A 14,818-nucleotide genomic window follows, 5' to 3' on the forward strand; every position below is an offset into this window, starting at 1 on the left:
TTGTTTCGCTTTGGATATTTGTAGAGAAGTTTGGATTAGTGTGTACGGTATAATGTTTGTTTGTGTGGGGAAAGCTTATGGCGAGACGCAGCCGGACCTATGTTGTTACAAAAGTTGATAGAGTCGCCCTTTGACGCTTGCGTTTCGAAACCCGAGTGTGGTTTCTCATCAGTCGCAGTGTAGATTCTTTCCTTAGTTTGTGTTTGTGAAAATTTATTTTAATGCATTTTAGTGGTCTTGCTTTCCGATTAGCGAGGCAAGTATATTAATTTTGGTCACGTTGTGAGTCCGTTTGGTGGTTCGGTTTGTTTGTTCTATATTTCTTTACTTCGGTAAATTTTGTTTTGACTGGTGTGTCTTTTAGATTTTTGCGGAGTTTGTGAATTTTTAGGCAATAAGTACCACTGCGGGGTAAGGATTTTATGTTTATTGGATCAAGATACTTACAAGTATCCTGGTTGATGTACTTGTTCTCGTACATTTTAATTAATAGTTCGTTTACTTTGTTTACTGTTTGTTCTGGCTTGTTGTGTATAATACTGAGTGTTACGTAATTGCCTTTCGCATTCGAGTACGTAATCGTTTGTGCACAGGGAACAGATGAAAGGACCCTGGGGTGGGGAGGAGGTTTTTTTGTGCAACGGTTTACCTTATTTGATTTTATTAATTTTGACTGTGATATTTCAAATAAAGAGTTCAACTCCACACCGTCTGACTGCTTTATATATTACCGACAAGTCCTTATCTCCTCTCCAACTTGTGTATACACCACTGTAATTGCTCCGAAAACATTGCCAACTTGCTAATCCGCTGTCCGTATCAGCGGATTAAGTGATTGAGTCAACACCACAGCCGTCACACACTTATTTTAATGCGTGTGGGACGGCTGTGGTGTTGACTCAATCACTTAATCCGCTGATACGGACAGCGGATTAGCAAGTTGGCAATGTTTTCGGAGCAATTACAGTGGTGTATACACAAGTTGGAGAGGAGATAAGGACTTGTCGGTAATATATAAAGCAGTCAGACGGTGTGGAGTTGAACTCTTTATTTGAAATATCACAGTCAAAATTAATAAAATTAAATAAGGTAAACCGTTGCACAAAAACCCCTCCCTCCCCACCCCAGGGGACTGATTTCTTTCCCCTATGGTTTGTGTTGACAATAACGAAAAACCGACCCTTGTCGAAGGGTTATTTTCCCAAAATTTGTTCAATGTTTGCAAGCTGGTTTATCGCGATTCTTTTGGCACGCGACATGTTTTGTTTCCTTGTTTGAAAGGGTATCTCTAGAAGTGCGAGTTTAGAAGCTTCAGATAGCTTTCAAGTTTTTGTTTTTTTGTTGTTCGTGGAGTCCAATTTGACTTTTCTTTGAATTGGTGTTGTTGCGATTGTTTGTGTCTCACGATGTAGCGTAGTCACATTATACGACTTTATTTGTTGAAATCCTGAGGTGGTTTTATTCTGTTTGGTTTTGTTGGTGTCCGAATGAATTTTAAGGCTTTTGCCTAGTACTATTTTTCGGAGTTTCATAGTTTGAGCGATGATAGTTGTTGTTGAATTTCATGTTGTTGTCGGCTTTTCTTGGAAATAGCTGATTTATTTCCACGGCCATGTTTTCTGTTACGTTACTGTGATTGTTTATTTTGTATTTAATGTTGTGTTTCAGTTGTTTGTTATGTGTACGATTTTTGTTATTTCTTTTAAGTGTTTGTGTGTTCTATGTCATTTTATCGTATTTTTTGGTAGTTCCCTTTTTGGAGTATTTGGTGGCCCTGAAAAGGGCCGCTTGGTATGGGTTTTTGTTAGCGCTTGGCGCGTTTTGTTGGCGATGAGCCTAGCTTTTTTATGCTTCTTTTCGCCGATTCGATGTGCTTGGTGAGTAGGTGTTTGCCGCCTTCTTGTCACTGTGTGTGCGTACATGGACAGTCTGCATAGCCTTGAATGTGGTCTCGATTTTGATCAAACTTACAATTTAGGAGTATATATCAAAACTGATAAATGATTTATGTGATTACTGTAGCTATAGATAGGCTACATTCAGGACGGGCAGCGACGGGCAGTAATTAGTAGGCAAAACAGGTGGTTTTCACCGTGGGCAGAACTCGGTGCAATGATACTGAACATTAATAGTAAGCCTGTCACCTTGAAGGTAATGCTGTAGGTGAAACAAGGACACACGATGGTACAAACACCCGGTACAAACAACACCACAAGTGAAACGTACACACAGAAATACACGCGTTTCTACGTTGTGCCCACCCGGGCCACGCGATTAAAATATGACTGATACTGCTGGATAGTGTTAATTGGGTCGGTAAACAGTCAATTAATAGTTTAATTGACTACCTGGGTGATTGGCAGGTCGTGTCCAACGACGCATATGCAAAGCAGGCCAAAAGACAAAAGCCCCCAAAGTTATTGACAGCTGGCCAGGGGTCACCATGAATACGTAATGAAGCTTCACTACGCAGAAACTGCGTAGTCAAGCCCTTCTTAACCGGTCAAACTCTCTTGGCATTTTCCGGCATGTAAACATGAAAAGACTGAAACGTACGAGATAACCCAAAAATACGGTCTATATTTTCTTTGAATGGAATATAACCATTGCAATTTTCTTCTAAAATATGTATGCAGGGAAGAAAAGAAAGCGTGAATATTTTCAGGTTGTTTTGATAAATTTTCATCTTGCTCATGTTAACGTTCCTATGATCACAATATAGTTTCAATTTTCTTCGATTACGTGTCAAAGGTCAACCCTATTCAAATGTCTACAAGCACTGGATAATGGTTATACCTTAATGTGAATAAATAAATAAATAACGATAGACTACTCATGCACTGTACAGACAGCTAGAATGTATAGATATCGGTTTTGGGAAAATTAATCATTTTTTTCGTTTCAAGCAACTAGGAAACTTTAAAAGACGTTCAGAATGCAGTACCAAGCGTAACGGATAGCTAGGGTGGGGTGGGTTGGGATGGGGGTGGGGAGGTGGGGGTTAAGTGATTCAATAATTCTATCCATCATATAATGCAATGATGAGTCTAAGACTAATACGCTGTGTTTATTTCATAGGTGGCACACACCAAGCAATGTTATAATGCATCTGAAATCTTTATCATCAGTCATCTTTTTATACTTTATGACGCAAAAATAAATCACCTTATTTGAAAATCATTTAATCGTTGATGACATTAACTAGTTACTCCCCGCATGTTACTTTCGTTCGTTTTACCTCTTTCGTATGTTTGTTCAAGGATATTCCCAAAAGGCAAAAAGTTTTGATGTAATATTCACACGTGAAAGATTTCTTATTCGTTGATGGTTTTGTAAATTTTCATCTACCATTCCTTCCAGTGACATAAAATAAGAATTTGCGATACTTTTTGAATTTGTACAAATAATATCGTATATATCTCTTTGTATCGCATACATTGCAAATAGTAGTATTTCAGACCGGCATCTTCGACAAAAGGAACATGGTTGTTATCCAGTAGTCAACGATATTAACAACAAATATAGCTGCTCGCGAAATATTAGCCGAAATGACATGTAGAAAATGGCCAAATTGTGATAAGTAAAAATACAACATCAATCAAATTGCATTGAGGTAGTACACACCTCGAAAGTTAAAGACTTAAACTTTCGCTCAAATTTTCCTCCAGGAATCTTTCAACTATTCATTTTCAAAATCAAGAATAAAAATCGTGGGTCACCGTGCAAATGTTGGTACTAGAGATACAACTTTCCAAAGATTTTCCGAGCTCCCTGTGTTAACTCCATGAAGAATTAAAATTTTTCGATTTTTAAAGAAAGACGGTGAAAGCTTTTCATACCCGAAGTTCTTCAAAATGAATCCCCTCAGGTGATAGATCAGAAAATTGAAAAGAAATAAAATAAAATGGAAGGGAGCATATGCATGTGATTATACTCACTGACAACAACGAACTCAATCGCTTCAGCGTCAATTTTCAGTTCTTCAAAGACAGCCGTGTTGTTCAATCCTTCTGACATGGCGACTTTGACGTCAGCCTCAGTCACGTTAGCGTCTTCTTCAAAAACGACATTGTAGTTGACTTCTACACTTCCCTGACTGAAGGTTAATAATAAAGTCGTGCTAAACTGATTCTAAGATGATATGCATCGTTTTTGTCAAATACGAAATCGAGGCGGCATAGTCCTAGAATTGATTAAATGCACTATATTTCCCCACCTAAACACAACGCACTTAGGTTCTTTTAAGTAGATGACGTTTCGCCTAGCTAACTATAAATCATTAAGTATACAATTGACACAAAAGTAATGTGTCTATTCTGAGCAGGAATGAGATCTTTAGTTTGGTTTACAAATAATAAAGAATGATCTTGCTTGAAAAACACGATTTGAACTAATTTGGGATAATTGGATGGTGAAGTAATGTCGATTTAATCTACAAATGTTATCTCATCTGCTTTTCTTTTTATATTACACACTTGTTTTTTATGAGTAATTTGCGATATTGCAACATTCAGCTATATGGCACCTAACACTGTTGAGAAATTTGCACAACATGAAAAGCCAATTATCCCAAATTAGTTCCAATCGTGTTAAAAGTGTTTTCATGTATTTAACCTATAAAGACAAAAATTAAAGTACAATTTGGAAACAATTCTGAGTGAAATTTTAAATTTAAAAACTTAGTTGATCTCACTGTGCTACCAAACCCCAAGTATACAGAGTGAAATTTAAGAAATGCTGGGCTTTCGTCCACATTCAAGTCATTGCCACAGATCGGCAAATATTGTGATTTTATTGTTCACTTTTGTTCGTTCTACTGTATAATCACAAGCGGAGAACGTGTGTCAGTAATATTAAGCATTATATTACCATGCCCCGTCCGTTGCACTTTAATTGGTCGACCTGAACCATGTGACCGACCACAAATATGCAATACTGGTTCGTTTTTGTGCCCGTTAATATGAATAATATCGTAAACATCGTAACCTTTCAGCTAAAACGTAAATTGTAATTTGTACAAAGATCATGATCAAACGCAAAATAAAATGGAACACTTGTGGGCCAAGTTTAGACACTTTTTAAAAAAAATCTCCAGATTTGAAAATTTTTTACAGTGTGCGCACTACTCACTGACAAGTTCTGGGGCCCCGTTGTCGTTCGCGTGGGAAATTTTCGTAAATTTTGACGGATTCTGGGGTTCGTTGATAATATAATGGAAATAAAAGACTCCGCGCTGACCATTAACATTTATTTATGGGCTCGGGCTCGAGGAAAGCCAAAATTAACGGGCTCGGCAAGCCTCGCCCGTTAATTTTTGGCTTTCCTCTCGCCCTTGCCCATAAATAAACGTTAATGGCCAGCGCGTCGCCTGTTATTTCTATAATCATAGAAACGAAGGAATGCGTAATATTGTTGCAATAGACCAAAGAGCTTACCTATCTCGTCAGCGTCTACGCATGGTGTATGGTAAATTTAATGGTATAACATGAGCGTTTAAAATGTGAGATCTAATATAGAAAGCTGTGAGTTTTACCTGAATGAGTCAATCTGTATACAGTTAAACTCATCTGTCAAGGAACTTGCATTGAATACCTGGGCCAACTGTATAATTCAGAAAAGAAGAGGTCGGAATGAGTTAGATGTCGACGACGTCAACTGTGCTGTCAATACATTTGTATTAACTTAACAAGGCGCATGTGCATCACAGAAATTGCAATCGGTCAAGAAATAACTCCTCTTTATCACTCTTCTGTTTGTTCTTAAATATGCATTGTTGATATTTGCATAATAAATGTCATCATTTGGACCTTTTGAAAGTTACCATTCGAAAATCTGAGCGAACTTTTTCTTATGAGTTAAATTTGCAAGGGAAGTCGTTCCAGCATATAGAATGAACTCTCTCCACACGCTGTAATGTCTCTAGCTGCGTTGAACGAATTGAATACCCGTCCGTTACAATTTTTTTCAGTTGATGTCACTTGGTACGGCAGTGATAAATAAGAAACCACCATACCTTATATCCGAGATTTGAAGACATGGAATAATATGCACATGAACCTGCGTTGACTAGCTCGTCATCCCATTCGAGACCCTCTTCGATGACTAGCGTTGAACTGAAGGCTGAGCCAGACGTGCGTTCCTCACAAGACCCCTCCGTTGTCTCCACTGGAGGGCATGTTGGTGATACAGATGTTGCTCCCGTCGTTTTGGTTGAAACTGGCTCATCACGTGGTATATTCCGTCTTGAGGGGGCATGGTCTTTTCTGCTGTCACCTTGGCTTGTCTGTCATTATATCTATCCGATAAAATTCAAATTTATAAATGTCTTTAAACTGTTTTATTTTCTCTGACATTCAATAGATTATATGTCCAATAAATTGCAATCGTTTGGAATTTTACTGTAATGATAAACATAAGTTGACTGTATACAATGACTGATATACGTGATTACATTCAATTACGTTGACACAGACAACTGCTTTGAAGATAGGACATACAGTTTATACTTGCAACCAAAATGTTTTCAGTCTTTTCTTTTGATCCATTACAAATCTTACCATTTGACGTATCGAACAAAATGCGATCAGTATATATCAAAACATACTGACCTTGACATACACGAAATATGCCATTCCACTGCCCATCATGACACTTGACTACTCCCATGCCATCGAGAAACATTCCGATGTCGCATTCAAAGAAAATGAGCGTTCCATCCGGAACTCACCAGGACCGAACCTTGAAACTTCCGGTTGGTAAAGGAAGTGTCCCTTAGCTGGTGGACGAGGGTTTCCCGAGTGTGCTTCATGGTCATTAGACTCATGTGGATTGTGTATAGGACGGCTGGGGTATCGTCCTTTCTCTGTTGGTTGTTGTTTGTCAGATTGTGGTGGATTTTCAGGGCTCTGGATGCCTGGTCTGTGTTGATCACCGTTTTGAATGGTGTTGTTTTGTCTCTCTGGTGGCACGGGATTTTGGCCAGCAGATTTCACATAGCCACCATTTTCAGACCCGGGACGTTGAATGAATTTATGTTCAGTAATAGTGGTTTTAGCCTTTGTATACTGACAAGCCGTATATCCACGATCATTATGCCCTTCATGCGATTGCTGTCCGATGTATGGCAGCCTCTTCCCTACGTCATCATGGGATCCATGACGGCGTCATCGGGAACGTTGGTGTTATTGGTACCGGAAACGAAAAACCGTCCTATACCAGCGACGATTGAAGAATTTGAAATGCTACACAAGTGAGTGTGCTTGTTTCGATATCGTTTGCTTTCATCCGTAATCTTGTTCAGTCTATGATTGGACGTGTTTGTAGTTTCGTCATGACATTCACTGTTTTATGTTTTGTACTGACGACAGTGTATCGCTCTATGGCATGGAGGTAGAACGGTCTGTACAGCGCTGAGGAATCAATAAGATTTTTATAAACGGTACTAATAATTATGGGTCAAAGTTCAGGGCCACAGTAAGTCAACATATATTTTAAGCCACCAGGTAGACAGCGGTTATTACTAAACCCCATGATGACGGTTTATTCCAAACATTTGAATTTGGCAATTATTACTCTGAGGCGCTTCTATAATAATTACAGTGATTTGGAAAGTCGTTAGAATTTTTTTCAAATTCATCAACTCATGGTAAGGGTAGATTGTGGTGTCATTTGTACAGTAAGTGGCATAACTTCTTTTGTGTTTTTCTGAGATGTATAATTTGAGTGTGGGAAAACGAGAAAGTGTAATCAGTTGGTGGCGGGAGGAACCAGTTACGGTAAAATACTACATTTGTCAGCCAGTAAAACCCTTTAGGCTAAGGGGCAGAGTTTCTACAGAACTGGGAATTAGTGAGCATATTTGCATGTGATGGTATTTGACACAGTGTATTGGTTTTTGTCTTTGAAAATGAAATGTTCGAAAAAAGACATTCCACACACATGCCTGTGCTTCCACACACATGCCTTGTCTATGTGTCGTTTGTCATTGGCTTGGCTTATGATAAAAGGAGTAACCACAGCGATTGACTGATTTAACGACTCCGTCGCATGTTAATGATCCACCCCCGTGACTGCCCGTGTGCCGGCCGTTGTTACCATGCGAAGGCGCGTGCCATGGTCTAATATATACTTTGGGCAGTGAAAAAAAAGACTTATTCAACCTGTCTAAATAGTACTAGTGTAATAAGCCATACAACAGTAGGCGCCTTCAAACCAACGCTTCACTTGTTTCCATTGAAAAGCACTCGACCGGAACCACTTTCACTTCCGACTTTGTACTCCCATGAATGACCAGCCCGATCCATTCCTAACTTTCCACGGGCCTTCGCGGAAATTTGAATTGTTCCGAAGAAAGGTAGAAGGAAAAGAAAAAAATAATCCACTCCCGTAAGCAGGTGCTGCTTTAAGGAATTTTAAGACGTTAGTGTGACTGGTCACGTGGTACTTGAATCAAACGTAACGAAGTATGTATAAACAAGTTGGCGGGAAGTTTGAAAAATAACGAACTTAAAGTGTTTGTGTGTTCTACATTCAATTATCTCAATGTGGTTACTTAAGAAACATTTCCTACCTGTAAATTCCTCCATTTTACGATTTCATTGGATCTCTCACGTCACAACCAACCAATATCGTCATTAATGTAAAGCATTCCACGGCAAAGTACTGAATCTTGAAAACAGAAATTTTGGTCACTTCTTACCGAAGCGAAGAAAGAGAGAGAGAGAGAGAGAGAGAGAGAGAGAGAGAGAGAGAGAGAGAGAGAGAGAGAGAGAGAGAGAGAGAGAGAGAGAGAGAGAGAGAGAGAGAGAGAGAGAGAGAGAGAGAGAGAGAGAGAGAGAGACAGACAGACAGACAGACAGACAGACAGACAGACAGACAGACAGACAGACAGACAGACAGACAGACAGACAGACAGACAGACAGACGGACGGACGGGAGTACAAAAGCTGTTGCAGGGAATACATTTTACAAATGTCACGTTTTACGAAACGTTACGGAACGAAACGTTACCATCTCAAAAAAGACAGTTTCAAGTCCCTTTGATGTTTTCGAAACGTGATCGACATCAATATAATCTGGACACAGTACATTTTTGTTTTCAGCTCGTAAATAAAACTTTTGGTGATCGCTGTACTCCAGTCAGTAAATCTGTTAAATAGCCATTTATTCTGTTACTAGATACCATTTCGGAGCAGAAACCGAGCAAAAAAAAGAGGAGAAAAAATAAGTCACAGAATGAGAGATCTCCAAATCAAACCAACAGCCTCTACACAAACCCAACTTGTAGATAATCCTTAGCTCTTGGCATTGTGTGTAGGTGGTGGTATTACAAATGACGCAATATATTACACATTCATAGACACAGTGGAGAGACTATGACAGAATATCTTTAGAACAACGAGGATTTCACGATTGTTAACGGCAAATGCCACCTGAGAGTGGCCAACCATTGATGATTCCTGTCAACGCTGATTATGTCACCGTCTCACTTTCTTCAAATTTAAACTATGCACGACGTTCACTTTGGCCATCTCTTCTACCACTTTATGCACATTCCTCTACCTTGATTCAGTGGCGTGATACCTCGATACCTCGATACCTCGATTTTTCTCGTCCTTGTCTACACTATTTCATGGTTTCAACTGACCATCTGGCCATGGACAGCGTAGAAAGTGTGTTTTTAATTAATTATATACCATATTTCCTGTTGTACTGTTCCCACTACAACTTCAGGCGACACAAATACAGTACAATGGTTTTCAACGATTGTAGCTGCAATTTGTACAACGATTGTCCAAGATATTCAACCTGTCCGAAACAAGTTACCCACATACTCTGTTATGATTCCCAAGCGGCAGAGTATCGGAATGTGGTGTCTTTGAAAGCGATCCTGATTATACGGTGACGTCGTGTCCTACTTTTGAGATCCACTGAGAACATAACGGATGAATAGGCTGTGTGCAGGTCCATTGTGATATGCTATACTGGAGTACGCAATCCCTTCAATAGCTCCTGTTATTTTGAATGGTTTAACCACATTGTTGAGAACAATGCGGACCCCACGCGGTTTCCGGTGGTCGGATGAAAAGCGGGGCACCGTCAAGAGTTCAACGATATACTGGTAAACGAAACAAAACTATAACGGTTCAACAGTGATGTGATCGATGCTATTAATTCGTCGCAATCTTGAGCGAAATCTCAACCAGGCCTATGTAATTCAAAAATGGCGAATTTTAATCGACTCACACATTCTCAGACTGTTCAATATGTTCCACTTCCGCACAAGGATAACGTCGACATTTTCCGCCGTCCAAAAACTTTGTATAATAACGATTATTCTACCTTTGGATAGTGTAACTGTGGTATCATCTTCGCACCGCATGGCAGGCATTGGTTGGATCAGCCACTGTCGGTGAACCCCATGCACGTGTAGAACAGTACGGAGCCCGCATTCTTCAAGTTTCGTCGCTTTGTATATCCTAACGCAGACCTCTCATAGGGTCCGTACGTCGATTGTGTTTCCACGAAACGACAAAATACCGATATATATTCATAGACATGAAATTCAAATATATTTATTGTAATACCACCTGCAGATCGTAATACAAGCATTAAAGCCGTTCATAATCATAAAAGTGATATACAACAATCTTCTCACAATCATTATCTTAAAATTGGACAGTGTTTATAACGAAATTCTTCAACGTGCATAAAATTATATGGAACGTTTCGCAGCGATAGAATGAAAAGTTGCATCGGTTGTGAACTAATTATAGCGTAGCGTGTTAAAACAAAAAGCCTTAAACTTAAGAAAGTAGAAGAAAGGGGATTCATCGAGTTCCAATTTATCCTGAATTCCTAAAGCTTTTCAAAGTTCTAATACGCCATTAATTACACAGAGATGTTGTTCATGTTGGCATCATTAGCTGAGATAATCGTATACATCCGATCCGATTCCGACGAATACCGGACATTTTAACGGACGGTGTGTTTGAATGGGATTGTTCTCCAATCAACGACCTTCTTCTGGCGAAAGGTCGCGCACGAACGACCATGTGGCAATTTAAGAAAGGCACGGCGGGGAAAATTTAAAAAAAAATATTGATAGATATAAGTGTGATTAAAGACTTTAGATAGTGTGTTTGACTTCATGCTTTAGCGTCGTACTTTAGGAAATTCGTGTAATTAAAAAAAAGTTTCTTCGCTGTTTAAAAACCATTATAAAACACCTATCTTGTAAGTTTTGTTTGATCATACTGACATTATGCATTAACCTTGAGTGAATAGTCACAAGGTATAGTAACTGTATTCACTTTAAACTTCTTTTTGTTATCTAAACGATATACATGTATGCATAGTGTTCGTGATAGAATAAGACTTTAGAGGTAGGTATGGGTCGAAAAATCTGCAGAGCTGTCCCACTTGGAAATAAGTCAGAGGTCACATAATACGATCAATTAGCATAAATAAGTTTCTATCGAATGATATGCGACCAGTGTGGGAGCGCTTCTGTTGACCGGCATTTTTAACTGTTATGTTTTTGCATCTGAATAACAAGTTTGGAATGGTTTTACTCAATGTGGGAGAAATTATGAAATGTATAAATTGGCGTTTGTGATTATGTCTACCTTCCTATTTTACTTTATACCCGAATATGTTCTACATCGAATTCAAAGAAGGAATGGATGAATTTCAATTTTGCTCTGTTTTATTTTGGATGCTTTGAGCACAAAAATTAAAAGGATTCCCTGCCGAGCTATACTCTTTTTGAAACACAATACTTAGTTTTTTTACATGGATTTTGACCCTCTTTTTAGATATTTCAAAGTGTCTTAATTTGATTCAACCTTGTCGGTAAATTGGTTGAGACATAGCTTGTTACCACGTGTAACAAATTTGAATTCGAGGATGACGTCACCTTATGACTCACAATCTCGTCATCAGTGGAGGAGGGATTAACAACAATAGCTGAGGAGGGGTCAACCTCAATAGCGGGGAGGTGCCAATAGCAAACACCACCACGTGTGTTCATATCACGCTGTAGGTTGTAGTGCCTTGCGGTTTGGAGATGAGTATTGCACGGCAAAAAGGTCAGTTATGCAAAGAGAAGGCAACCGCTTCTAACGTAGATTTTTTAGCAGATCATGAGTTTTCATTAGCAATTGAAAGAACAGAAAGAATTACCAGGACGAGCGCGAAGAAAAAATACAAAGCTACCAGAAAAAAACTTTTCGAACCAAAGCACGTGATCAAAAGTCAAATGTTAAGCCTAAAGAATGGGTTGTTTCCATTTTTCGCTGCGAAACAAATTTTCTTTCATCATAATTATTCTTGATTTTTCCTCAACAATTTGCTTGTTGTTTTATTAACCTGTGCATTTTTATCACATAACGGAACGTGATTTTTTAAATAGATTAACGACAGGACAAACAATATAGAATAGGGTACACCTCTGGTTAATTCATCGTTAATTTGCATAATGCGCGATTCGTGCGACGCGGGTATTTTTATGAATGAAAACTGTGCGTGGCCGGAATTTTTATCACCCAATAAAAATCGGATGACAGAGGAAGTTCGTCGCTGTGTCGACCTAAATCATTTGAAGGACTCTAAGTAGCATAGGCTGCTGACATCCGAACCAATACAAATATTTCTACGTTGAGTGATATCACGTTGCCAAGTACAACTCAGGGAGCCAGATGAAGTCTCGTTCCAGGGTCTACGTCCCCACATTTTGATTTTTTGCTCAAAAGTTCTGAATGTTTCTCAAATGCTCACAACAATAGAAAGAAAATGCTCATCGCCTCTACCAAAGCTAATGAAACACGTCAGAACTAGTTTGGACGACCTTTAACCCAATGAAAAGTGCAAAAGATGGACAATTGTCCGACTTCGATTGTATTGCTAGGACGCTGAAATGTTTACGGCTGGCGAGTTAGAAATCTTGTTTTTTAAATATTATAATAAGTTTTGATATATTTTAAAGTATAGGCTCTGGTAGAGAAAGTTTCACAGACTACCTTTTTTACTTGACCGATTTCTTTACGTCGGATAATTTACGGCAGTGGCACGTGCTTCTCTCCTCAACGGTCATAAACGACAGAACTAAAAAGACCATCAAACAATGAATGAAAAGTAGAAATGTGTTCTTTATCTTTCAAGTACGAGGACATTTCAAGACTGACTAGCATAAATTTTATCACTCTCAAATTACAATAACTCCCTTATCCCGACCGGAACCTTTTGAAGGGGTTGATACACTCTGATCTTTATTTTTAAATGGTACGACTTAATAATCATACTTGTAGATTGGATTGCTTTCTCAGTCGCTGGTCAGATCTATTCAACATAAATCATCTGTTACTACAGGGTAAATGTGAATCACACGCACAAATGTCCCCTCTCTCTGTCTGTCTTTATTCCTGATTGTCTGCCTGTCTGTACGCCTATCTGTCTCCTTCTCTGTCTCTCTGTATCTGTCTCTGTCTGTCTGTCTCTCATTCTCTGTCTCTTTCTCTCACACACACCACCAAGTCGGGGACCGTACAATGGTTCGTCCCAAACCTTTAAATGAGAGAAAAGACATAAGCAAACGTTAGATCTGTCAGAAGGTTACAAGATTCATGAGACTTAAGTTGTAGATAAAGACAGATAATATTTGGAGTAAGTTTTGTTGTTATTGCTGCCCTGTTTTAAAACTGTCTACTGATTACTGATACACGCCATTTCTGTGGAAATTTACGTTATTTTAACACCCTGAGAGCGAAAAAGGAAGCATGTTTTAAGTCGCCGATTGAAATAGAGCGCATGCTCTGTGCATTGGTAATGCGCGCTCGCTAAGTTCGTCATGGAAACAGTCCATAGCGTCATTAATTTGACCTCCTTTATTCGTCCGCTCGGGTGACTCATTGCGTCAATCTAGAAGTAAGTTTGATTCAATTCCATGAAGTGTCAACTGCGTATTTTTGACTCTTCGTATGATACCCTCTTAAATCACTTCTCAGAACCAAACAGGTCAATTAAACAGAACGCCGATGAGTTTTTTGGAAATTTCACCTGCAATTGCGGGCTTCATCCCAAATGTTTACTGTATGCCTGCAAACCAAGTGCTAAAATAGAAAAATAATAACAGAAATGAAACCATTTTGGCGAAGTCTTAGACTTTGTTCCCTGTGCCGTAAGCATGAAGAAAGATTTAAAAAATGATAAATATATGCTATTTTCGTACAAATTTTGAGTCGGAGTTTTCAAGAGAAGTGTTAATACGTGCATATTTCTTTTGTTGAAATGTAGAAGTCAATGTTGGTGTTTGTATCGAAGTCGTACTCGTATCTGTTGTCTTTACGCAGCAGAGTATCGCAGAGAGAATATAATGAAAGTTCCGTTCAATGACCAACTTTATTTATATCTGAGCATTTAAACAAGTCTATCCATACGCAGGTAAATGTTCTGGGCAATAATGCTCAACATTATCCCTCCGTCTTGACTTGCGTTTACCGGTGAACAAGGACGATATTTGAAGTATCCGCGTACTGCCACTACTCACCTATGAGTAATGCAAGGTTTGACATGGACCATTTGTCCGTGGCGAGCATTTTTTAAACATTGGCCTGGTCACTTCCGGTCAAACTGAAGTCGTAGGGTCCGGGAAAAAAGTTTTCTGTACAGCTCTGTCCAGCGCTTTATCCGCGACGAAGCTCAGTGACTCACATTATAAACTCGATATTAACACATATTTTGGCAACGAGGTTCACGGTTACGCTATGCGCGTGCTCAAGCCGAGTCTGACGTTTTCCTTGTTTCTCTTCGACCGCGTAAC

The 14,818-nt window shown here is 39.0% G+C and overlaps 1 protein-coding gene across 1 annotated transcript in view; it reads right to left on the minus strand.

Moving 5' to 3' along the window:
* LOC139136264 (mucin-22-like) overlaps nucleotides 1-14,818 on the minus strand; it is a 29,746-nt gene that overhangs the window by 5,765 nt on the left and 9,163 nt on the right. The window contains exons 2-5 of the mRNA XM_070703992.1: nucleotides 6,728-6,958; nucleotides 6,014-6,283; nucleotides 5,534-5,601; nucleotides 3,939-4,096 (exon numbers count right to left, since the gene is read on the minus strand). Coding sequence (XP_070560093.1) covers nucleotides 3,939-4,096; nucleotides 5,534-5,601; nucleotides 6,014-6,283; nucleotides 6,728-6,958 — 727 coding nt within the window. The remainder of the gene's footprint in view (nucleotides 1-3,938; nucleotides 4,097-5,533; nucleotides 5,602-6,013; nucleotides 6,284-6,727; nucleotides 6,959-14,818) is intronic.

Source organism: Ptychodera flava, chromosome 7 (assembly GCF_041260155.1).
Source record: "Ptychodera flava strain L36383 chromosome 7, AS_Pfla_20210202, whole genome shotgun sequence".
In the NCBI taxonomy this organism is placed as follows: domain Eukaryota; kingdom Metazoa; phylum Hemichordata; class Enteropneusta; family Ptychoderidae; genus Ptychodera; species Ptychodera flava.